This window comes from Convolutriloba macropyga, chromosome 14 (genome assembly GCF_964194025.1).
Source record: "Convolutriloba macropyga chromosome 14, txConMacr16.3, whole genome shotgun sequence".
Taxonomy (NCBI): domain Eukaryota; kingdom Metazoa; phylum Xenacoelomorpha; order Acoela; family Convolutidae; genus Convolutriloba; species Convolutriloba macropyga.
Window position 1 is genome coordinate 18609244 of NC_134481.1, and position 27335 is coordinate 18636578.

Consider the following 27335-nt stretch of genomic DNA (forward strand, 5'->3'; position numbering starts at 1 on the left):
ATTCTTCTCGACTCACCCAATGAGAGGGGAGTTGAACAAATTGCCTGAGTAAACGAAAAAAAGAAAGCAATTGATGAAATTAAAGAATAGGAGGGGAACGGTAAACTCATTTAGTAGATTGTTGATTTAAATTAGAACCATGTCAGCAATAAACTAAGTAACATATATTCTTCTATTTTTTACCATTCCTAGGTCGACAGTCCCAAATTAACAGTCCGAAATTCTTTATAGATTTCTTGAGCAATAAAGTCATTTCTAAGATGCTGTTTTGTAGTTTGGACTTCAAACCGTCAAGGACTCACCTTGAGTACGAATATTCTTTGATATGATATCCTGCAGCAGGTGTGTAGTTTGTTTGTGCAGAGTAGAGTGGGGTGTCGCCATTTGCCAAATGTGTCCGTGGGGAGCGGGAAGAGCCTTCGAACTCAGCTAGCGAGGCTAAAATAAACAGCTCAACATAAAATTGTATAAAAGACAGATCATTAACCTAAACAGTACATTTGAAATTTGACCTATTTTCGCTCAAATTGCAGTACTTTTAAGTGTTACCAAAGTAGCAAAAAAGCCCATGTTACTTTCTTAGACTGATAAATAACAAAGTACATTGCATAACTCGCATCATCAAATAAACACGGGCATCCGTTTGGTTTCTCATAAAAATATGTTTAGGAAAATGTCAAAAGCTAAACTGCGAACAAAGGCTAATATCGTTACATAATAAGGAAATGAGGTTTTCACGCAATAGGTGGAGCTTCAAATTTCCTGGAGAATTAGATATCTTTTAGCTTCTCTTCAATTCTGTTCGAAGCAACTAATTTCACAGCATGAAAATAGGAAAGTAGGACAAAATTCAGCTCAAAAAGCGTCGATAGTAACCAACGTAATAGCAGCTTATCGCGTTTAACAAAAGAGGCTTTCAAAATGAGGGGAAATATAGTTTCAAAACACTTCATAATCCAAAATAGTTTATATACTCCTCTGTCGCATTCTCTCACGTTAAAATATCAGCGCGTATTGTTTAACGTATTCCTAAGAAATGGTAAAAAATGCATTCAGTACAATGACATTAAACAATATAATGATATGTAAAACAGTTAGGCGTTCATCTAGTATTAGTCAACTTTTGTTCTCAACTATACCGCCACACATGCAGCCTTCATAGCAATTTGAAGTTCTCCATTTCTTCACATACAGACAGTACATGAACAATTTTGCCCTCGAAGACAAAATTTATCTTATATGACAAGAATTTCTCTAAGACAACTGTTTCAAATTAAACGTCGCTGAAAACAAGCTCGTAAGCCGAACACATAACGTGCCAATTGAAATGTAGGATCATGTTCAAAAATCGTAGCAGCCTCCATCAGTCATGGGCATTATAAACATAAACCTTACGTTAGACCAATTTCGCTCATACAATGCGACTTTGAAGAAGTTAAAGTTCAAGTAGAGAAAAACAAATAAGCTCTAGCTTAAAATGTCTTCGATCTGTATAAATTCGTCCTTTACAAATACAAGCTGTGCTGATCTTTCCGTTATTTACCCCCCTCCCCCAATTATATGGCTGCTCTAAAAATAATTTCCGTTATGGTTGCTTTCAATTAACGGAGGTTCCCTCCCGAGTTATGTTAATCTTGTACACTGTTTCAATGACCTCAAAGTAACAACATTTACAGTCTTTATCTTTCAAGAACTTCTTGTTATGCTGCTTCCTCTTCATGTAGAGCGCCTTTCCTGTCAAGTTGCCTCTAGACAGTCGACCGTTCTTGTTTCCCTCGTACCCACTACTTTCTGATGCACCACTGATGACCGATATATGGCTAATTCCGCTTTGTAAAGATATTGAATCGCCTTCATTCGCTGCGCCTGGGCGTGGTCTATTCAGACTATTAGTCATAAATAAAGCATGCGGTTACCTTTTTTAATCGGTAGCTCTCAATTAATGAATTTCAATATGAAAATGACTTTAATCGCAACGAAAAAAAATCTCTCTGTACGTAAAACGGGGTTCAAATACCCATTCCACTAGGTCTGTGATAAATATCTTTCTCTGATATATAGTTTCTGAACTTAGTGCTTCCCAACATTGGCGACAAAAAATGCAATTCTGTCAAATGTTAAAAATGTTTTTTAAAAAGTTTCTACCAATTATATCGCACTGTTTGAGTCCTTAGATCATGAAACGAAGGGAAGTCATTTGAAGAAATAAACACGCCCAAAACTATGAGAAAACTCCACAGCTCCCAGAGGATATAAAATTTTGAGGAAGGGCAAAATCGAATAAATACGACCTATAAATCATATTTTGTAAAGGCACCTAACGTGCTTCAAAAAATTTTTTTCACAGAATGAAAGGTAACCACATCCCTATTATAATTAAAGCGCATAGATTCACTCATTTGTAGACCATTAATTGGCTTTGCTTTTAAGGGTCCACGCACACTTGAAAACATGACAGCAGGATTTTCGCTTTTGGTTGATTCCTGTCGCGCTGGTGAGGCTGAGCGTCGCGATGAACGAAAGCTGTCACGGATAGCCCGAATCGGATTTCGAATACTTGAGCTCTTTGACGGATAAAACCGAGACAGTGAGTTGTTTTTTTTTATTTAAAAAAAACAATAAGAAGCGACACAATAATAATAAAAGTTGATGTTAAGTTGAATCTGAAGCAAACTTGTTTTGCGCAACATATACAGTTTTACAATTCAGTGTTATATGCATATATGTGTTGTATTCAGGACAGTTAAAACAGATTGCTAGCCTTAAAAAGGTCTGATATCAATTCAGTGCTTAAAACTTTGACCCGCATAAAATGGATGTTCTCTGTTGTAACAACTTCAACCAGCTAGTCCTAGAAAATTCAATGTCAAACCAACGTCAGAAAGTGTTCGCTAAAGGATTTCAAAATTTATAGCTTTCGCTGTTTTCTCAGAAAAATTCACACCACGTGAAAGGGTTTTTTTTAGGTTAGGCTAAAAAGCAACGCAAAAATATCGAGAAAACGTTGAGCACAGCTTTTAGCTGCTCATCGTTAGTTCAGACCATTTTCATTCCATATCAGCGTCTCATTGGCTCAATTTAACTTTGTCCTGCACTTCATGAAACAGTTCAGATAAAGGCGAAATGAAACAACTTCCTTTTTAATCGTAAACCGAAATCGCGCGACCGATCGAATGAACAAATACGATTTTGCACTGATAATGGTTTGTGAAGCCTGACAAGAGGTGAGATTGACTAATATAATTGGTTCTTATCACAAAAAAGTTCTAAACATGTCAATTAACGATAGTTCTATACGGGTGGACCAGCTGTGGACTTGTATTCGATTGGAGCCAGCAGCTTACTTGACAACCTAGCCTGCTAACCTAACCATTACACCAGCTGGTCATAAGCTCCGGAACTTGGATATCTATAATAACCCTCTCTCTTTCTTTCTAGCTCTTAAGGGTTCATCTCTCTAGATAAGAGTTTTACTCGTCACAAGTAGAGCTTCTTGTCAATCTGTCAAGCTTTTTTTATGTACAATTTACATTATGTTGTTCTCTCTCAATCTTCTACCATTTATAGTTACTGACTCGGTTGCTACTAGTCGGCTCCCCGCTTTTCGCAGGCATCATAGGTTTCGAAGGTTGTGAGAAGGAGCCGAATTGGGTGGCAACTGTCGGATTCATACGAAACATACGTTCGAATTGATCTACTGAAGTGACACTGCCTACAGGTCGGCCTCTAATTTGAGGCACGTGTTGACTATTACTGTTGTTTCGAATAAGGAGAAAAATAATCAACCAACTCTTATCAAAGTATTTTCTAATTTTAATACAATTAATTAAGACACGTCTCCAAACATTCACATAAGCCTTCAAATTGTTTAAAAACCACCTGGGGCAGTGGAAAGCCTAAAGTGTTCCATGAAACGGATCCAATGCATAAGATACAAGCAACAACAAGGAAGCTTGCGCACCAGAGGTTTCACACAGCCAGTTGGACTCAAAACAAAAATGCAAGACATGACTTTTTCTAACTCGCTAATTTATGGTTGAAGGGCTTAAAAATGAAACAGCTCTCCCAGAGAACTAAAAAAACCCTACCTATGGGCTCTCAGAAGCCGGAACAACAACAGTGCAACTGGTCGCAGTTTCAAGACTTTTTTCAAAATTTTCCGCAAAGCTTATGCCAGTCAGAATTGCATTAAGTACTGATCGCAGCAAAGTCTGCCTGTTGTGCGCAAAACAGCAATCTATGGTCGGATAATAAAAACTCGGGCAACAATTTGATGACGTAGTGCAACAAAAAACATCTCTTTTCATTATCAGATTAAGCTGCCTAAAAAAGAACAATCTAAACAGAAAATATTAAATTATGTCACGCAATTTCTTGATATCAGCTGCTATGAAAAGTCTGAAACCCTGAAAACCATTTTCGGCCACGTCTCCATTTAGATCCATTTTCTTTTTTATGTCCAAATTTTAAATCAGCAAGTGTTATTGACCCTCTATCAGCGTTTTATCGCTATATTCACTTAATCTAATGAGAGAAATTTATTTTAAAATGAAAACTAACGAATCTAGATATTCAGATTTTTGCGAGCAGCTCGTTTCAAAATTACGCTAATTATAAAGTCGTATTCGATGTACACAACGCTAAAAGATAAAATTAAAGTAAACGTTCCGACACAATTTAGTGGGGGAGGAACTATATACTCAAATGGGTCTTTCTTTCAGTCAATTTTGGCCGATCGATATATTCAACATAAACGGTTGAAACGACATTATCAGAATCCGGTCCACCGTATATTACAAAACAAAATGATTTTTTGAATTTTGTCCTTCCCACGGAGATATTGAGGATTAAAGTTTAGTAAACATTGGACTGATCTTCGTTGTTTTTGATCACGTTTTCGATATTTTTACGCAACTTTTTGCTTTAAAATTTAAAAAGATTTCAGTGAGAAATAAGACTACTACTTTTTGAAAAAAAGGCACAATTTAATACAACAGTTTTTTCATTAAAAAAAATAGAAATTTTAACGGTTTCGACAAGTCTTCTAACAGAATTAAAAGAATTTTTTTCTCATTGTCGTTCTTTTTGTTGTCGTATGAAAACTTCTGGGTACAAACAAGTCTTACCGGCTTTCTATGGATGCACGAAGGAAAAGGAACATATTCACAGTTTTCAGTTGATAGCTAAGTTTTTCATGACTGAAATCAAAAAAATGAAAAAAACAGACGTACCTTTTAACTTTGCTCTTTGTAATCTATTTCTCAGCTAGTCCCATTAATTACAGGTCGCCAATCAAATCACTGCTACTGAAGAAAAGCACAATTGAACATATCTAAATTTTAGTGCATTGCTTATTGTTTTCACGACTTCGACACCGGTTTTTCTCAAAGAATATTTATTTTAATTTTTAATTTTTTTCTCTGTATCCTTCGTTTTCTGTAGACGTATTCCATGACATACCTCCATTTCTTTCTTTGGAGAAATATATGAACCTATTTAAAGATTTCAATTGATAGCTTGTGTTTATGACTTCGGAATTAATTTTTTTCGAAAAGAAAAAATGTTTCAACTTAGCCATTTTTGTTCTTTTTTGTCTTCTTGTTACCTAATCTCATTATTCAGAAGTCATATATTAAATTATCGATGATCAGAGAAAGCGCAATTGATATCTTAATTTTTACGGAGCAGATTAAGGTTTTCAACGGCTTCGACACCGTTTTCTCGTAAAATTGAAATGAAATAGTGTTTTCGTCTATTTGTCGTTTGTTTTTGCATGCCTACGCCATATTCTGGGCAATGACACATCTATGAATGATACATAAACCTATTTAAAGATTTAACGGTTTCATTATTTGAAATTATTTGTTTTCAAAAAATATTTACGTGTTTTTTTTTGTCATTAAGTATTTTTTATTTTTCAATTGAGTTTTGGATGTAAATAATGTCTGCTGTTGTTAATTGATTTTGTTGTTAGGCTTGTCTTATAGTTTTAATAATGGCAGGTCTCATCGGCCCTTTAATGGGGCTAATGTGGCATTATTTACTTAAGTGATTTGAGTTGGAAGCATTTTCTTTCATATATCAATCAATGAATGCTTAATTAACGTCAGGCAAAATTGAAAAACCTGACACCTTTGTACAAAATTTTTAATGACTGACATCTGTCGAAGAGGCTACACCTTCTCCAGGCATGAAATTCCTTAATCAAAGATTTTATTGATGATAGCTCTCAACCAGTTTGGTGAAACTTTTTTAATTGCTTACTCAACCAGCACTGTTATTTCATGTAAAGCAACCGAAAACGACTCAGAGTTTTTTTTACCAATTCTTCCGAACTGCTTACAATTTTAATAATAGATGTAATTCTATTTCGTACTTATTTTTCTGAATTGTTCCCTGTAACTTTAGAAAACACTCAAGCTTCTCAAAACAAAATTCAAAAACCCTTTTGCTATAATAGTTTAACTCTTCAAGGGCTCTCAGACTATTCTGATTTCTCCGTTGAGACTTCGGAGGGTCATAAAAGAAAAAAAAATCAGAGTAGCGTAGATTTCTTTTCTTTTATATACATTAAATTGGAACAAAATTGGAAAATTTTAATGTTTTCCTCGTTTGCAAAAAATCATTTGGAGGCAGCCCAAGATTGAGATATTTTCACATAGATTTCCCCACAAATTGAGTCTGCCCAGTTTTTTTACTCTATTTCGTTGACAGCATCACGTTTGAATATTCAACAGAAAATGTAACGGTATCTTTACCTAACAAAAAAAAACAACAAGAAACAAACTGCAACAGAATGGGAGCTTCATTTGAGGCATCCATATGCAGAGAAAACAAAACGCTGTTTTGCATTAAAATGGGGCAAATTAGAGTGCTTTCAACCAAATGGCATTCATTATAAGCATTCAATAGCATTCACGAAAACAGCTATAGGAAAATGATAGGATAGAATACTCGATATTATTTTAAAACTTCCTGATATCATATAATTAGAATGTCAGCTATCGATAAAGGCTCGTACATCTCAGAAAATAAGCTTACCTCAATTTTCCAAAATCGTTGTCAACTGATCAAACAGAATTTTTAGATCGACAGAAAACTTGTATTTACAGAAATCGACAAAATCTGCGTTATCAGACAACAGTAAAAACTAACATACGAATAAATTTATTCTGAGCTTTGCATGTACATTCAAGAGTTGCAGATAGAGATGTGCGAGACCAAATATCACTCAATTTAGACGCTTGAAATGATCAAAGCGTTCAAAACTCTTTTTGAGAGCGTGGAATACGCTACGATTATTATTAGCTACTCAATCCTCTAACAGGCCTAAATTGTTCCGCTTTAAGTACCACTTCGATAAAACTTAACGCGCCAAGAAAATAAATGAATAAAAAGCTTCAAAAAACTTTCTGGAACTGAACAAAAAACAATTTAAATAACCAAGATAAAAACGAACTTCAGTTAAGAAACACGGGATAAAAAACCAAGGCCAGCTGATTATCTATCTCCCTATTCATAAAGCTATGTCTGGTGTCCAACGCTGGAACCGGTTGGTTCATATGTACGGGGTAACGTTGCTCATAACCCAAATCTTCATCTTCATTTTCGAGTTTGACCGACGCTCTTGGTAACGAATAATACTCCACAGTGTTAAAGCTCATTGTAGCTAATCGGTCGTGGTGGTAAACAAATAAACTTGAAGATATATGCAAATTAATTTAAAAGCTTATCGATTAAATCTCGAACTTCAATCTTCATAGGAACAATCAATCCAAAAAACAGAAGTCGAAAAAGTGTTCACGAAGTTGGCCAAAATAACCATAAAACAATGATCGGAGGTCAAAACACGACAATCTACTGCAGATGGTAAAAACGCATGCAGCAATTACAAAAAAAAACGCGTTATAAGCAATCGCAAGTTGAGTAATTTTTGGCATTTATTAAAGCCAGACCATTGAGTGTATTCAAGCTATGCTCATATTAGCCAGAGCCAGCTTAAATCGCATTAAGAGCAGTTAGATAAGTTCATTGTTGTTCAATTTACTCTGCGTCAGTCAAACATTGGTTGCTTTAAATCCAATTTTAGATACTTTTTGTATTATTTATACAATCACAAAGCGAAACTGAAGTTAAAATGTGAGTTGAAAAGATATCTGACTAGAATGGTGTTTGCCTTTTTGATATCTCTCGAGCACCTCAACAAATAAATAACTCAACAATTTCTCCGTTCAAAACGTGCATTTAAAAAACCAATTTGTAACTCAAAACTTACAAATTAGAAACTAATGTCAAACAAAAGATAATGAAAATACCATTTCTGCAAATCTAAATTCTAAAGCCGCGAGTCATGTTTTAACTGATCATTCAAATCTAAGTTGCTGTAATTTCGAGCATTGAGAAGAATTTTAGTGAATTGTGTATCAATTAAACAATTAAGATGTCAAAAACTGTATAACAATTGATACAATCGGTTTCCTTATAACCGTTTCAAAACTCCAAACTTAACTTTTTAGTCAATTTAGGCCATCGTTTACATTTTGCAGAAACAAACAAGATCGCTATAATTGGAACACCCTTGCAAATACAAATCAACTGTTGGAGAGACTTTTCAAGGTGGTCGTCGAACAAGCCGATAGGAAAGCAAGCCGAATAATGAGAGAGGTTACGTAGGCCAATTTTTAGGATCCGGTATTATGAACTGTCCCTGGCGGGCCGCTGGGATCATCTCCGATTAAATCCCACAACGGATTACGGTAATGTCATGACTAGCGGTTCGCTGCGGCTCGCAACCACTAAATATGACGTATTTTATGTCCTGGTGCATTGCAGTTGGTGAATGGACGTTGTCACTTGAGCCTTCTTAAAAGATCGTCGATATTTCTGCACTTATAACATTAACAGCAGAGCTGCCAAGTGCACTCATTCAATTCATGAACCTATTGACGACGTACTTCCACATTAGCTTCAATATTCGATTTTTGAGGCCTTCGGTCTTCAATAAGTTTACTTAGCTATCAATTCGGTCTATCTAATCTGCATTTCAAGATGAATTCTCCGCTCGTTTTATTGAGTCTGGTGTTCTGCAGGTTGAAGAGCTGTATGTCGTCCGTCCTCGTATTTCGTTTATTTTCGACAAGTGTCCTTTAATCTCGCCTACTATCTTGAAGAGAATCAGGAGATTATTAATTTGGAGGAACATTGTTAGAGGCAGGACATTCAAAAGCCTACGTTGGCTTTTGCAGGAGTCCTGTAACCTTGACATCCACTTGACAGCCTTCCACTAACTTCTCAAGGTTCATAAGAATTGTTTTCGAAGCGCTGGGGCAGTTCATTCCGCATAGCAATAGCGGGAGAACAAAGAATTTAGACAATCCCAGTTTGATGAACGTTTTGACGTTGTAGGCCACATTCTGTCTGATGCTATATAGAACTTTGTTTGCCTTCTTTAGTCGATTACTTATGTGTGCTGCCCAGCTTAAGTTTTTACTGGTAATAATCCTAAGATCTTTCATTTCAGTGGCGGACTGCAGATTATGGTCAAACGGCGTGAGAGCTGATTCTTGTCCTCGAACTTTCAAGGTTGCGCATTTGTCCTCTGCTAGTTCCATCTTGTTTCTATAGAAACAATCCTGAATCGAATTGATATCCTCCTAGACCTTGCTTTCGGTCTTAACTTTCACCAGCATCATCAGGTCGCACGCAAATAGCAAGGGCTCACTGAATCGGAGAACGTCCGGCAGATCGTTTATGAAAAAAACAGAGGAGAAGGGGACAAAGTAAAGCTTCTTCAGTTACCCCGCTGGTGAATTCTAGTTCTCTCGAGCTTGTATTTTCTGCTCTTACATGAAGCTTCCTATCTTTTAGATGGTCGTACAGGATATCAAGAAGAGTCATCAACTCATAGTTGGCTGACTTTGTAGAAGCGTTTCGTCAGGGACTTTGTCAGATGCTTTGGAGAAATTTGAGTAGATGATTATGTCGTTTGTGCTTTGATCAATGGCCTCGTATATCTTCTTCAAAAATGACATCAGGTTGATGTTTCTTCAGGAATTTCAGAAAGTGCGCAAAAGTACTTTATATTAACATAGCCGGCAGATTGCCGGAAAATAGCCGCGATAGACGCTTGTGGCCTTCCATTAAACGAAAAAACTACAAAAATGAGTACACAGATTGACCAACAGCCCCTTTATAGACCACTAGAATTTTTGGTTAGATTTGGACTCATTTCTATGAGACACATACGCTCTATAAGGAAAAACCCAAATAAAGCATTTTCAAAATGAAAATCCGAAATCAAAACTCAAGACTCAAGTACTACGGCTTATACATTAGGCACTCCTTAGATGCACACCATTGACCTTTAACTAGTAAATGTTTATAAAATTTAAGTTCCATAAGTGAGTTCAGAAGTCATTTTTTAGAGTGAGCTGAACGCAATTGACGTAAAAGCAGAAAAAATGATGTCACGCACACAAATTTTAACTGCAAAGCAGTAGAAGTCAATGAATTGATTGAAAAATTGAATTCCAAGAATCAGATTCATTTGTCAGATCGTAAGAATCATCGATGGAGACGACGAATAAAAAAAAAACATAGCAGGACACGTCCTGACCTAAAATTCAAAGAATCTTCATTGACTAAACAAAAAAATAGACCTAGAATGGACCATGAGTTAATTGGGAAAACCATTTCAAAAAAATCAGAAAAAGAATTTTTAAAAAATCTGTCAAAATGCGGCATGTGAACAAAAAACAGCTAGAGAGGAAAGGAAAATTGGTTCAAACAGTTAACTAATTCTAGACTGAACTCGCTTTTTCTGCTCCACTTCCTGTTTCGGCGTGACCAAAATCACTACTCCAGTTTGACATCAAAAATCATGAAAATTTGTGAATAGATCTTAAAAAAAGACAGCGCCCCAATACAATTCAAATTCTTGGAATTGCTAAAATTCTTTGAATTGTAAAAAACCACGATGTCCCCTAATAGCCGCTATCGCTTCGCGAATATTAAGGATTTATCGAAAACTTTGCTGCCAATATTAAGCAGAGATACTGGCCGGAAGATTTCGACCAGACTTTTGTCACCCTTTTTGAAGATTGGTGTGATAACCGCAACACAATATTTTGATCCACTGTTAACAATCAGCAATGCTTTGATGTTTTCATCCGCTGTCTTGACTGCAACGAACATTAATGTATCATTTTTGAGAGCTTTTCTGTGGGCTTTCTCTCACGTTGGCAGACTTCGCACTCAATTTAATTTATTCTTTTCGATTTCACAAAAATGCACCTTTAAATCATTGAAATTCAAAGCTGAAAATAAAAACATAATTACGTTAAACACCTCGTTATAGGGAACAAGACATTCCCATCAAAACTTGTCGCAAAAAAATTGAAAGTTTGAGGCAAATTAAAAAATCGCGAACTGTTTTCGAACTTCAAAACTCTTAAATGTGTTCAGAATTGGGCCACAACAAAGTTCAGCAAAAAAACAAAACACTACTTTATTTTTACGAATTTTTATTTTCTGTTACCTTGCCTCAGTGCACGAAATGACACTCATTTCAGCTAGGCGTGTTGCATGTTTTACCTCATCTATATCAGTAAAACACAATCAAACAATGGTACACTTGGACCTGTAATCGTCTACTAATGGAAACTGAACAGGAATCGAATTTCGAGTTTCCCTACTCTTTCCCAGTGATAAATCATCAATTCAATTTTTAAAAAACCACGAAAAACGTAACCTTAGAATCCATCCAAACGATTGTTACCGAATGTTTAATTTTGTGATTCAGCTTTTTCCACGCACAGAATTCTGCGTTGTAACTGTAAAAATATTCTTTAAAAACATGAAAATATAAACTCACTCATTATTGGGATCATAGGCAGAAAAAACAGTTAATTGATTTTTCGTTCTGACAATTAACTGGTCATCTTTTTTAAAGAATCTTTGCAAAAATTGTAGAGAAAATACAACTCAGTATAATATATTAACTCATTCAAAAATCACTTGCAAAAATCAACTGATTCAAAAATCATTCAAATTTCACTTGCAATTCTTAGAATTTTCGATAATTTTTGGTTAACTAGTCATGCTTCAGTTCCGATCGGTCTGAATCAACTGATAATAATTTAAATGTTCAAAATGTGTTTCATTAAGTCCACTTACAGCTTCCGCTGAGTTCAACCGCTAGAATGAAAAAGGCATTTACTAATAAATGATTTTTGCACTATTTGTTTTCATTTGATTTCTTTTCAGATCAGATACAATTTACGATTACTGGAACGTTTAAGTTAGGAGTCAATAAAAAAACAGTTGGCGTACAACGTTACTCAAACGGGGAACAATTTCTCATTATGGGAGAATCTAATCAAATTATGGATATGAACTCTAAAACAAGAGCCCTTAACTGAGTTCCGACGACTCAAAAATCTGAACCCTGAATAACTTTCGTAATACGGAAAACCATCAGTCAAGATCAAACAAAGAACTCAAAAACTTAATCAACCAAAACAATTGAGATTAAGAGAATCAACCAAAACATTTTTTGATTAACTAGTCATGCTCCGACCATTCTTAATCAAATGACAATAATTTAAATGTTCAGAATGTGCTTCATTAAGTCCACTTAAAGCTTCCGCTGAAATCAAAAAAGCATTTACTCATAAAAGATTTTTGCACTATTTGTTTTCATTTGATTTCTATTCAGATCAGATACAAGTAACGATTACAGGAACGTCTAATTTAGTGAGTCAATCAACAAAAAAAAACAGATGGCGTACAAAGTTTCTCAAACGAGGAACAATCTCTCATTACGGGAGTATCGAATCAAATAATGGATCTGAACTCTTAAACAAGAGCCATTAATTGAGTTCAACCGACTCAAAAAATTAAAGCTTGAATAACTTCCGTAGTATGCAAACTCGTCAGTCAAGATCGAGGCAAGTGGAAAACCCTGCTTTACCTTAATTCACTAACCAATGTCGAGGGTAACGAGGGGGAGGATTCAAACCACCTGAAAGTGACCTTTATAACATGACTCTACGCCGACTTAGCAGAATTGGCTGCGGGATTGTAGCGGTAGATTCGGGTGAGCGGGGTGAGGGAAGGGCATGGAGTTTGAAACATCCCACAAACAGCCCTTCAGGCTATGAATTTGTCTCAGGGTGAGAGCAACTTGGATCACTCGAAAAGTCACTCAGGAAGTCAAAGAAAGTTCAAGAACAAAAGCGCCATAAACGATCAAGCGCAAACTTTGCGTAAAAAAGACACGTATGTTTACAATATTGCTTCCTTCCAGATCAATTAAGCGACGTATCCATCAAGTTGGCAGCAATCATATACAAGGAAGAGACAATTCCTTATTCATGATTCATTTCAGAATAATGCAATGATTTTCACCCCCCCCCCCCCTACGGAAAGAATTCAGACGACCTAAAACGTACTACAAGTTGAAAAAAATCACAAGCCATATTCAACCACTAAAAATCACATTAAAAATGAGGTCATTTCGGCCGATAACTATATCAGCTGCCCTTGAACCTTTTGATACCGAAAGCGACAACTATAAGCTATGACAAAATTAACAAACAATGATGAAAATTTACAAGACGCCTGACCTTTACTTTCTTTTTAATCCAACTTTGTAGAAGAACATTCACTGGTACACATGTTGTTGGGGTTTCGCAGTTGCCTGCAGGGATAAATAGGTCACAGTCCTCTTTATCTAAAAACTTATGCTCGTCTTTCTGCAAAACTGACAGTCGCAGAACATTTGACACGTGCAGATATTTTGTTCATCAAATCTTTCATTGACAAATTTCCAAATAAAAGTTAGTATCGGTTTTTTAGACCCGCTTGTTAACCTGACCTAACTCGATATTCAATTGACTAATCGTGTCGTTCGGTAAAAAAAAAATCCGTTCGTGCTTTTTCTGTTCCTTTCGAAACTTTGAAGATGTCGTTCCAACGTCCCTCGAGTGCATGTTCACTTAAGAGCTATTCCTGTTGATCCATTTGATTTATAACGTAGAGCAAATTATTTAGCAGCAGGAGCGAGCATTGGAAGAAATAGGATGTTAAACAATCGTAGTTGACTAACATAAGGTGCCGCTTTGTTACCCGTTATCCATCCAACAATCTTTTTTGAAAGCCTTCAAGCATTCGCATGTCTGATCATGTTGTTGCCACACATTTAAAACTGTACAGAACAATTAAAATTAATCAAAGGTCCTTTAGTCTTTCACTTTCTTGGAGCAGCGTTCCCATCAAGGTGAAATTGTGAATTTCTCTGAAAATTAGTTTTGCAGATTTTTCCATCGCTAGTTCCATCTTGTTCCTTTGAAACAAAGTTTCAATGGCATCTAAGTCATTCTGTGTAAAAACTTTCATTGATCGAGAGAGTTTTTAGATCTGCAAATATGAAAGTTTTAGCAAAGACAAGAGAGAAAGCAAATCATTCATTAACGAAGATGCAGAACAGGAGTGGTCCAAACAGTGAACCTTGGGACTTTACTCGTGACGTTCAATGTTTTGAAATTAACTTTTGGAATGGGGGTCATCGTCGAGCGCTTCATGTATTTTTGAGAAATAATAAGTTGTTTTGGACAGATCTGTTCTTTACAAGTTGTGCTGATACTGAGTAATATAATTGATGAAAAGTTCGTAGAGAACTTCGTAAATACATTTCTCCAGCACTTTTATGTCGATATCTAGCAGAGACACTATCGCAATATTCTTTCTTGTATATTGGTCATACTGCAACAATTTTTCATCTATCAGGTATTTTACGCAGTCGCTTTATGTTCTTTTTTCAAAGAAGTTTTTTAAAAGAAACGAATATATCTAGAATTATTTCGATAGAAAGCTGGAGGCAGACTACTTGGTCCACGAGATTTCGTAGCGTCCAGTGTGGATATTACTTCACATTCTTTGTTTCGAGACGCCGAAATTTGTAAATTTTCCATTTTCAATCTGGATATTGTTAATACTTAAATCTTCCTATCAAACTAATTGCTTAGTTAGACAATATTGCTGATAACAACAATCAGTTACTAAGTTAAGATAGAAAACTTTACAAAATGTAAACTACAACATCCGCTTATATACAAACGTAATGACCAGAAATATAAAATAATTACGCTTAAGTGTTTGTCCAGTGCAAAGAAAGAATAGAGTTAAAAACATAACCATCAAAAATGGGGGTCAAAGTCAAAACTTGAGCGTAGGCTTTAAAAAAAGAGAAAGCATTCAGCCGTCCCTCACCAGCAATGGCAGAAGAAATTTCCGTTGTTCATTTTTTCGCAACGACCGGCATCCCCTGAGGGAGAGGAAGCAGCCTCGAAGAAGAAACTATATTTATTTATTTTGGTGATATACCTTACCTTATGCATTCTAAAAGAAATACCAAAGGACCAGAAAAGGACCTCCTGTAGGCATTAGTCCCCCAGAAGCTAGAAGCCCCACAATGGATACAGATAAGACTAGTATAGAAGAAAGAAAGAAAATCTGAACTCATACTAGAACAAGTTATCGAATAAATTCTTTTTTTATTAACAAAACCTTGAGATGATCTACCGAACGTTTTAATGATTTTTCGTCTCCGCAAACAGGATCAACAATGGAACCATTACCAAACAGGTACTTCAATAAAACGCAACCTCTCCAGGCCAAGGTATTCTTACCTGAGGCATTGTTCAGGCGTGATTTCTTGAAGAGGCCAGATGAGGCGCTCCTCGTAGTAAGGCAATCTTTCACGTCACGCTGATAAAGACTGTTCAGATACAGAGTAGGCAATTTAGCTTTGACCGATTTATAAAAAAATTTGAATAATTCCAGAATGTATAAATCGTATACACTAAAGAAGAAGAGCTAAACTGATCTTTGTTCGAATAACGGAAATAATAATAATAATAAATTGTTTTCGGAACAGACAAACAAAAAAATGTATAATTTTTACACTTTTTGTATACACACTTACTGAACCGAGAGAACACCAAATGACCCCAGTCCAGATAAAAAAAAACCATTATAGCAAAAACTAATCCAATATTCCGATAATAGCTTAAACTTGCAAAAACAATTTGACAACGCGCACAAAAAAATTACCTTTCGTCAGTTGTATCTGTCGCCCTTGCAATGCAATTAGTATAAACTCCGGGGCCTCTAACTAAACCATCTGCACGGTGGAAGGATGACAATTAAATCCGTGTACTTACGAACATTCAGGCAAACTAATCGTATTTACTGCTATCCATTCATTTAACGCGAAAGTCTTTTCAAAGAGTATCAAGAGAAACTTACCTAAGCTACTGTTGTCGAAGTAGTAATCAGCTCTGGCCGCTGATTTTCCATTGTTCCTCGGCATCCCATCTTAAATTACATCAAACGTGATAGTTTGGTTTTTTTTTTCATCTGTCACATGAAGGAAAGACCCTCCCCTAAAAAAGGTAGTCGGTCATCTCGTGGGCAGCTATAAATTTAACAACTAAATTGAGATATGCCCCTCACAAAAACTGGGGGAACAATTATTGGTTACGGGCCCTCCAAGTAATACGTCTTCATAAATCATTTCCTATTTTTCAATGACATGAAAATATTATACAAACATCAGCTGAGAAAATTATAAACCCGTAAATTAAGGAAAAGTCCCTCCCCCTTTGGGGTAGTCGATCAACACGGGGGCGGCAAGTCAACTCCTACTATAAACATATATAAATTCTGGCAGTAGTCAAACGTCAAGGCATCGTAGATAAAGAACGATAGCTTCTTTATGAATCAGAGAAGGTACAAATTAATTAAATAATTCATAAGATGATTTAAGATAACCGCCCATCTTCTAATATGTGTCCAATTGTGTTTCGACAACAAGATAAGGGTGCATTGATCCCGCGCAGCGGAGGCAGTGTAGGGAGCTACGCAAGAGCGCGGAGCTTTTTGTCCTGATGTAATCACGTCTGAATTTGAATCCAACCTCTATAGCTTTCGACGATGACGGGATAGCTCCCCAAGCGCAGGAAAATATCAATGGACAGAAGTTGGTGTTATCGACTTCAATTACTCTTTGTTCATACTTGAATGTTTTTTTACATGAATCAGGTACGCTTCAATGCCAACTCTTATTCAGGCCAATAAACAAATTAAACATTTCTACGTCAACAATAACTTTAATGAAACGCGATTCAAACATCCAATTTGCTTTGACATTGTTGTTGGGGATTTTCTTTACAGAGGGGATTTCTCCCGATCAAAACAGTTATAGAAAATTAGTCCATGTCTCTCCGCAGTGTTGACAGTCACAACAGATCTGCCACGTGCAGACGTTTTCTGGTTTGTACCGCATCATGATATCATTCCACATTTGCTTTACAATTCTGTGTTTTAGGCCGTGTTGATTTCCGAAGTCAATGCTGTGAAGTCTGTTGGCTATCCTTTGGGTGCGAAAGAAGAATTCGCCGCGAGATTTTTCGAGTCGTTTTTTCGTTAAGTCAAAGTAATCGTCTCTTGTCATTGATCTGTTTCCAGGCAGCACCGGCTGTTTTGGATTTGTCGGTTGAATTTGTTGAAGACTTGATAGTAGTAGAAGATCATTGAGCTGATGGTACATTGGCAAGGGTAGTAGATTTAACAACCGTAGTTGTTCGATATAACTCAGTGTCTCGCTATTTGTTATCCAAGACACAAGCTTTCGTTGAACCGTTCCAAGTTTCGCATATCTCCTCGGTTTAAGTTACAGCACGAGGATCCGTACATTAGAACTGGCAGAATCATGGATTTGTAAAGTCCCAGTTTGATGCCCATATTAACTTTAAAGGCTACATTTCTCAGGGAACAGAAGACTCGATTAGCTTGCTTCATTCTTTTTTCATAGTGGATTTTCCAAGTCAAATCGGATTGTATCCCAATCCTTTACACCAGCTGAGGCTTGGAGGAGACTTCCACACAGGTAGAAGTAGCTTTCTGGTCCTTTGAACAAAATTTTGGCGAATTTTTCAATAGCTAGACCCATTTTGTTTCTGGTCACCCGGTCTTCCAGTGCTTTGAGGTTACTCTGTACTTGGTCTGCTGGTGTTCCAATGTGGAGTATTTTTAGTTCATCCGCGAACATAAAGGGTTCGCCAAATCTGAGGGCATCTGACAGGTCGTTGATGTATATGCAAAATGAGATCGGCCCGAACAGTGATCCCTGTGGGACCCCAGTTGTCACTGGTAAAGGTTTCGATTTGATGTTGTCTACTCGGACAATTTGTTCTCGTCCGTTGTAATAGTCATATAAGACTTCAAGGAGACAACCTCCAATGCTAATTTGCCCTGCTTTCAATAGAAGTTCGTAGTGAAGTACACGATCGAATGCCTTCGCAAAATCAGTATAGAATACGACAACCTCACTCTGCACGTTTTTGTCCAGCGCTTTGTGTATTTTCTTCAAGAAAAGCAGCATGTTCGTGTACACTGATCTTTGTGGTACAAACCCGTGTTGTTTCGAGGAAAGAAACTTAGTGACGTGCATGGACAGTTCTTTGTAGATGCATTTCTCAAATATCTTGCTTTCAATGTTAAGAAACGACACTGGCCTGTTGTTTTCGACAAGTTTCTTTTCACCCTTCTTGTAGATGGGCGAAACAGCTGCTATTTTTCAGCTAATCTTTGTTTTAAAAAAGGAAAAATTTGAGATGTTGCGGATTGACATCTTTAAAACACAAATATTTTTGAAGAGAGAAGATTGAGTTGAAAAATTGGTTTAGCATGTTTGCTTTTTCGATGTCGTTTGATATCTCATAGAACGAGGTCATCAGTGGTGGAACTTCTAGTTACGAACGTTTCTCTTTCCTGCGTCTGAAACTAGAGCTCAAATCAGAAATCATCAAATACTTCATCGAGCACATTGGAAGCTGAAACATGTAGAACGCTGTGCGTGGTTGGGGTGTAGCTAAATTTCGGAACAATTAAGGCATGACCAACGAATTATTTCTCACACACAAGAATTATACAGATTCCCAGCTGTATGAAAGAGAAGTCATCTCAAAATTTTTCCTTGATTAGATCAAAATTGTATCGCTTCAATTAGAGCACATTCAACCAGCACAATGCTATTCTTTACTCTATGAGCGCTCGAGAAATAAACCCTAGTGTCAAAAATGATATCGCACTTCTGAAAAATATTCTCACCAGCCTGTAGCTGCTTCTAATTTTTGACTTTCTCAATGATCCGTCCTTGCATGACAACTGGACTTGTACTATTAGACTCATACAAGGATTCAGAGTTGCGAAGAGAATATTGATATTCGTTTGCCCTGTCATCAGATAAAAAGAAATTTAAGGATTTTCTCCCACTGTAAGAGAAAAAAATTTCAATATTTATCGTTGAAGAAAAGAGGTTTGACCTCTTATGGGTCAAATTTTTTTTTAACTATAACTTCTGCATCTTGAAGTAGCTTTGCGAAATGATGCGTCATTCGAAAAGGCAGCTGGGTCTAGATCAGATTTCATTTTTGTTGCTGTTGTTGTTGGGGATTTTCAGGTTGTGCCTGATGGGATTTCTCTCTGTTTTGGATCAGAATCCTGTCCACTGATCTCGAAACAAGTGGCAATCACATGCCAGCTGCCAAGAACACAACTTTCGCTCTGAGTTGTTTTGATAATTGTTCATAAGCTTTACTATTCGGGTTTTTAGACCAATCACATTTAAGAAATTGACTTCATTTGCAATGATATTGACAATACGGCTCATTCGGTAAAAGAACTCGCGTGTGGCTCTTTAGGTTCTGACTTTTCCGAGGTTAAAGAATAGATTTTTTTCTCCTTTCTGCGTCACGCGGAATTGGAATGGGGCACAGATAGAACTTCTGTTCCAGTAAACTTGAAAAAAGTAGGCTTTTCAATTGCAGATACATAGAGAGAGAGGCAGTTCGGCCATTCGTAACATTTTATGTAAGACTTAATGGAAGTTCCGCGGAGACACCTAACAGTATTGCTAAATAGTGGTAAAACTCGATATAAAATTGATAAATTACTCGAACGTTTTCGCAATAACTTGCATCGTCAGGAATTTAATACTTTTTTAGTAAATATTTACAGATATGCAAATATACAGCAACGTGTTTTTATTATGTATTTACATTTTCAAATATTTCTAAAATTTTTTTTACAGTTTTCAATCTTGAAGTTTGTTAAAATGTAAAAAGAAATTTTTCTGTATGAGTTCCAAATAAATTTTCGTTTTGATCCACAGTATAACGTTGCTCGAATGGCAATTCGAAAAGTTTTAGGCAGAACATGTATTCGGCACCTAATATTTCAGTGTTAGTTCCTTACTTTTGAAGCCGCTTATTCATTTATGGCTTGCGTCTACTAATATGTAGAGCTTCTATGGTCATAAATTTTTCGCTATCCTAGCAATGATCACTTATCTTATAATTAAAGTCCGTTAGAGCCCCACCACTGCATTCCACTACATGGCTTTTGATAATCAAAAAATCTCGTGGCCAAATGTCGACAAGTTTGTCCGAAATTGAATCCACAACAACTGAGTTCGTAGACCACATGAGATTTCAGATTGCTATCAAAACAAGATTCAGGGATGGTAGTCAAGTAAATATTTTTCGCGTTGTAAATACGGTTGTTAAATCGCACGTTTTTGCCAGTTTTTGCTTCAATTGCTGGCTGATGTTACCTCGATACTGCTGGAAAAATAGTGGTTTAACATCTTTTGCTGGCTTTTTTTGTTCCCTCAGTTTTACTTTCTCGCCTCCACTTTTTAATTGATGTTAAATTATGGTTTTCTGCAAAGCATCGCAAATTGTCCTAAAAGTCCAACTTTCAGGGTATTAATTTTTTAGCCAAACACTTTCATTTTCCTGAAGAGCTTTGTCAAAATTTTGCCATTTCCTGGTGTTTCCAAAAACCCGGTGATCAGTCCCTTCTACAAATTTCTTTTTTTCGGATTGGTGCAGAGCGACGGCAAATCAAGAAAACTTCCGTATCGGTTGTTTTCTTGTACCACTCGCAATCAGTTTTTTTACAGCTATTTACCTTGATGTTCATGTCTAAAAATGCTGAATTTCCATTTTCGTCAAGTTTTTCCCTTGTGAATTCAAATTTCCTATGAAGAGTGTTTAATTTTCTGAGCAAGTTGTCCGGTTCATCCTTTACCGTGCTAATTATATCGCATACATCTACTACATCTTAAGAATAATTTTCTGGTTCACTATCTAATTTGCAGATCTTCTGTCAATTAGAGCAGTACCTCACCATGTTCTTCATTTTCTCGCAAAATTGTTCATCAGTTTTTTGGAATTTTGCATGGAATCATTTCTCACATTTCGCGCATTCGACTCTTTTTTCTCTAGAGATGACTCTACGGTTGCAATCAGGGCAGGCCTCAAGATCAGTTTTAGGAATCTTATTGATGATTTTTTTTGTTGACTTGATCTGACAATCAAATGATTTCATCCAAACGTTAGCCAGAGTTACTGCAAGTGATTCTCCCATTAAAAAAACCATCCGCCTGACAAAACCATCTATCATTGCATTTAAGACGGAACAAAAATTTATTACTGCTAGCTTCAAGAGTTTTTTCAAAGTCAATCTTGACATCTCCTCAAAGCTATTTTAATTGCTTCATTAACAGGGACATTTGGTCTCTGTGCATTGAACGTTGACGTCTCAATGTTAGCACCAGGTACTTTATCAAAAAGTTGCGTGAGGGTTTTATTCAAATTGGAACAATTACTTCGCGGTGTAGACAACACTTGTCGTAAAAGAGTTTCAATCTTGTGCACTTTTGCTAAGCCATATAGTCTCGCGGGTGCCGATCCTGTTGAATGCAATTTCTTATAAAAATTTTCGCTTTATTTACTTCTATAAATTTGAATGTCCAAAACAATCATATGATTTGTACTACAAAAAAATGTCATAATACAATATCCATAACAGTCATATGATATGTAATACAACAACATCTCACCTTGGAATATCCATAACGGTCATTTAATATGTACAACAATAGATTCTCACTTTAGATTATCCATAACAGGGATATGATATGTACTATAATAAATTCTCACCTTACCATATCCATAACAGTCATATAATATTACTACAATATATTCTTACCTTAGAATATTCATAACAGTCATATGATATGTAATACAATAAATTCTCACCTTAGAACACCTGTAACAGTCATATAACATGTACTGCAATAAATTCTCATCTTACAATGTCCATAACAGTCATTTGATATGTACTACAAAAAATTCTCACCTTAGATTATCCATAACAATCATATGATGATTAATACAAGAAATTCTCACCTTCGATTATCCATAACAGCGATATATGAATTACAAAAAATCTAACCTTAGAATACCATAACAGTCATATGATATGTTACACAACAAATTCTCACCATAGAATATCCATAACATTCATATATGTACTGCAATAAATTTTCACCTCAGAATTTCCATAACAGTCATTTGATATGTAATACAATAAATTCTCACCTTAGAATTTCCATAAAAGCCAAATGATATGAACTACAAAAACTTCTCACCTTAGTTATCCATAACAGTCATATGATATGCAATACAAAAAATTCTCGCCTTAGGGATATTATTTATGATTTTTTTCGTTGACTTGATCTGATAATGAAATGATTTTATCCAAATGTTATCAGAGTTAGTGCAAGTGATGCTCCCATTAAAAAAACCATCCGACTGACAAAACCATCTGTCATTGCATTCAAAACAGACATTTGTTACTGCTAGCTTCAAGAGTTTTTTCAAATCGATCTTGACATCTCAGGGCGTGGTCAGTAGGATACAGGCTCCTCAAGTCTATTTCAATTGCTTCATTAACAGGGACATTTGTATATAGGCTCTTCACATCCAAAAAACACGATGCTCTCATCAGATACCAAATTTATGGATTCTAGTTTTCTCCGTGCATCGAACGTTGACGTCTAAATGTTAGCACCAGGTACTTTATCAAAAAGTTCCGTGAGTATTTTATTCAAATTGAAATAATTATTTCCCGGTATAGACAACACTGCCCGTAAAAGAGTTCCCCTCTTGTGAAATTTTGCTATCCCATAAAGTCTCGTGGGTTGCGCTCCTGTTGAACGCAAATGTTAATAAAGTTTTTCGCTGTATTTCCTACTATCAATTCGAATATCCATAACAATCATATGATTTGTACTACAATAGATTCTCATATTGGAATATCCATACTGTCCTATGATATGTAATTCAACAAATTCTCACCCTAGAATATCCGTAACAGTCATTTGATGTGTACTAAAAAAGATTCTCAAATCAGATTATCCATAACAGCCATACGATATGTACTACAATAAATTCTCACCTGAGAATACCCATAGCAGTCATATAATATGTACTACAATAAATTCTCACCTTAGAATATCCATAATAGTCATTTGACATGTACTAAAATAGATTCTCAATTTAGATTGTCCATAACAGCCATACGATATGTACTATAATAAATTCTCACCTTAGAATATCCATAACAGTCATATGATATTACTACAATATTTTCTCACCTTAGAATATCCATAACAGTCATATGATATTACTACAATATTTTCTCACTTTAGAATATTCATAACATATGATAAGTAGCACAATATATTCTCAACTTAGAATATCCAGAGCAGTCATATAATATACACTACAATAAATTCTCATCTTAGAATGTCCATAGCAGATATACGATATGTACTACATTAAATTCTCACCTTCATAATTTTCAGATGATATCTAGTACAACAAATTTTTGCCTCAGAATATCCATAAGGCCATATGATGTGGACTACAAAAAATTCTCGCCTTAGGATATCCATAACAGCCATATGATATCTGATACAATAAAATCTCACCTTAGAATATCCATAACATTCATATATGTACTACAAAAAAACTTTCACCTTAGAATATACATGACAGTCATTTGATATGTAATAGATTAAATTCTCACCTTAGAATCTCCATAACAGCCATATAATATGAATTACACTAAATGCTCACATTAGATTATCCATAACAGTGATTTCATATTTACTACAATAAATTCTCACTTTAGATTTTCCGTGACAGTTATATGATATGTATTACAAAAAATTCTCACCCTAGAATATCCATGACATTCATATCATATGTAATACAATAAATTCTCACCCTAGATTATCCATATCAGTCATTTGATATATAATACAATAAATTCTCACCTTCGATAATCCATAACAGCGATATGATATGTTCTACAAAAAATTCTAACCTCAGTATATCCTTAACTGTCATAAGATATGTAACCCAATAAATTCTCACCATATATCAATTATAACATTCATATATGTACTACAATATATTTTCAACTCAGAATATTCATAACACTCATTTGATATTACTACCATAGATTCTCATTTTAGGTTATCCATAACAGTCATACGATTTGTACTACAATAAATTCTCAGCTTAGATTATCCAAAACAGCCATATGATATTACTACAATATTTTCTCACCTTAGAATATTCATTCCAGTCACATGATATGTAGTACAATATATTCTAACTCAAAATATTCATAGCAGTCATATAATATGTACTACAACAAATTCTCATCCTGAAATGTCCATAACAGTCATACGATATGTACTACAATAATTTCTCACGTTCATAACCGTCAGATGATATCTAGTACAACAAAGTTTTGCCTCAGAATATCCATAACGGCTATATGATGTGGACTACAAAAAATTCTCACTTTAAAATATCCATAACAGTCATATGATATCTAATACAATAAATTTTTAACTTAGAATATCCATAACATTCATATATGTACTACAAAAAACTTTTCACTTTAGAATATCCATGACAGTCATTTGATATGTAATAGAATAAATTCTCACCTTAGAATCTCCATAACAGTCGAATGATATGAACTACACTAAATGATCACTTTAGATTATCGATAACAGTCATTTCATATGAACTACAACAAATTCTCACTTTAGATTATCCGTAACAGTTATATGATATGTAATACAAAAAATTCTCGCCCTAGAATATCCATGACTCTCAAATCATATGTAATACAATAATTTCTCACCTTAGATTATCCATAACAGTCATATGATATATAATACATTAAGTTCTCACCTTCGATTATCCATAACAGTCATATGATATATAATACAATAAGTTCTCGCCTTCGATTATCCATAACAGCGATATGATATGTACTACAAAAAATTCCAACCTTACAATATCCATAACTGTCATAAGATTTGTAACACAATAAATTCTCACCATAGAATAACAATAACATTCACGTATGTACTACAATTTATTTTCACCTAAGAATATCCATAACAGTCGTTTGATATGTAATAGAATAAATTCTCACCTTAGAATCTCCATAACAGCCATATGATATGAACTACGCTAAATGCTCTCTTTGGATTATCCATTACAGTAATTTCATTTGTACTACAATTAATTCTCACTTTAGACTATCCGTAACAGCTATAGGATATATACTTCAAAAAATTCCTTTCCTAGAGTATCCATGACACTCATATCATATGTAATACAATAAATTCTCACCTTAGATTATCCATTACAGTCAGATGATATATATTACAATAAATTCTCACTTTCGATTATCCATAACAATGATATGATATGTACTTCAAAAAATGTTAACCTTAGAATATCAATAACTGTCATAAGACATGTAACACAATAAATTCTCACCATAGAATAACCATAATATTCACATATGTACTACAAAATATTTTCACCTTAGAATATCCATAACAGTCATTTGATATGCAATGCAATAAATTCTCGCCTTAGGGATCTGATTTTTAGTTTTTTTCGTTGACTTGATCTGAAAATCAAATGGTTTTATCCAAATGTTATCAGAGTTACTGCAAGTGATGCTACCATTAAAAAAAACCATCCGCCTGACAAAACCACCTGTCATTGCCTTTATAAAAACATTTGTTACTGCTAGCTTCAAGAGTTTTTTCAAATCGATCTTGACATATAGAATATCCATAACAGTCCTATGATATGTATTCAACAAAATCTCACCTTAAAATATCCATAACAGTCATTTGACATGTACTACAATAGATTCTCACTTTAGATTATCCATAACAGTCATACGATATGTACTACAATAAATTCTCATCTTAGAATATCCATAGCAGTCATATGTTATTACTACAATATATTCTCACCTTAGAATATTCATAACTGTCATATGATATGTAGCACAATATATTCTCAACTTAGAATATCCATAGCAGTCATATAATATGTACTACAATAAATTCTCATCTTAGAACCTCCAGGACAGTCATACGATATGTACTACAATAGATTCTCACCTTCATAACCGTCAGATGATATCTAGTACAACAAATTTTTGCCCCAGAATATCCATAACATTCATATATGTACTACAAAAAAAATTGCACCTTAGAATATCCATGACAATCATTTGATACGTAATAGAATAAATTCTCACCTTAGAATCTCCATAACAGAAATATGATATGAACTACGCTAAATGCTCTCTTTGGATTATCCATAACAGTAATTTCATTTGTACTACAATTAATTCTCACTTTAGATTATCCGTAACAGTTATATGATATATACTACAAAAAATTCTTATCCTAGAGTATCCATGACACTCAGATCATATGTAATACAATAAATTCTCACCTTAGATTATCCATAACAGTCATATGATATATACTACAATAAATTCTCACTTTCGATTATCCATAACAATGATATGATATGTACTTCAAAAAAGGTTAACCTTAGAATATCCATAACTGTCATAAGATGTGTAACACAATAAATTCTCACCATAGAATAACCATAATATTCACATATGTACTACAAAATATTTCCACCTTAGAATATCCATAACAGTCATTTGATATGCAATGCAATAAATTCTCGCCTTAGGGATCTTATTTTTACTTTTTTTTCGTTGACTTGATCTGATAATCAAATGATTTTATCCAAATGTTATCAGAGTTACTGCAAGTGATGCTACCATTACATAAACCATCTGTCATTGCATTTACAAAAACATTTGTTACTGCTACCTTCAAGAGTTTTTTCAAATCGGTCATGACATCTAGAATATCCATAACAGTCCTATGATATGTATTCAACAAATTCTCACCTTAAAATATCCATAACATTCATTTGACATGTACTACAATAGATTTTCACTTTAGATTATTCATAACAGTCATACGATATGTAATACAATAAATT

General features: G+C 35.0%; 1 protein-coding gene across 6 annotated transcripts in view; it reads right to left on the reverse strand.

The window, feature by feature from the left end:
* LOC142353448 (epidermal growth factor receptor kinase substrate 8-like) overlaps window positions 1–27335 on the reverse strand; it is a 162747-nt gene that overhangs the window by 41928 nt on the left and 93484 nt on the right. For 3 of the 6 annotated variants that reach the window (XM_075405690.1, XM_075405691.1, XM_075405692.1), the window contains exons 1-2: window positions 1675–1918; window positions 303–438 (exon numbers count right to left, since the gene is read on the reverse strand). In XM_075405690.1, coding sequence (XP_075261805.1) covers window positions 303–438; window positions 1675–1897 — 359 coding nt within the window. In that variant the 5' untranslated portion in view covers window positions 1898–1918. Of the gene's footprint in view, window positions 1–302; window positions 439–1674; window positions 1920–7041; window positions 7190–16308; window positions 16376–27335 lie in introns of those variants that run through there. The other 3 variants (XM_075405693.1, XM_075405694.1, XM_075405689.1) reach the window with 3 other exon arrangements.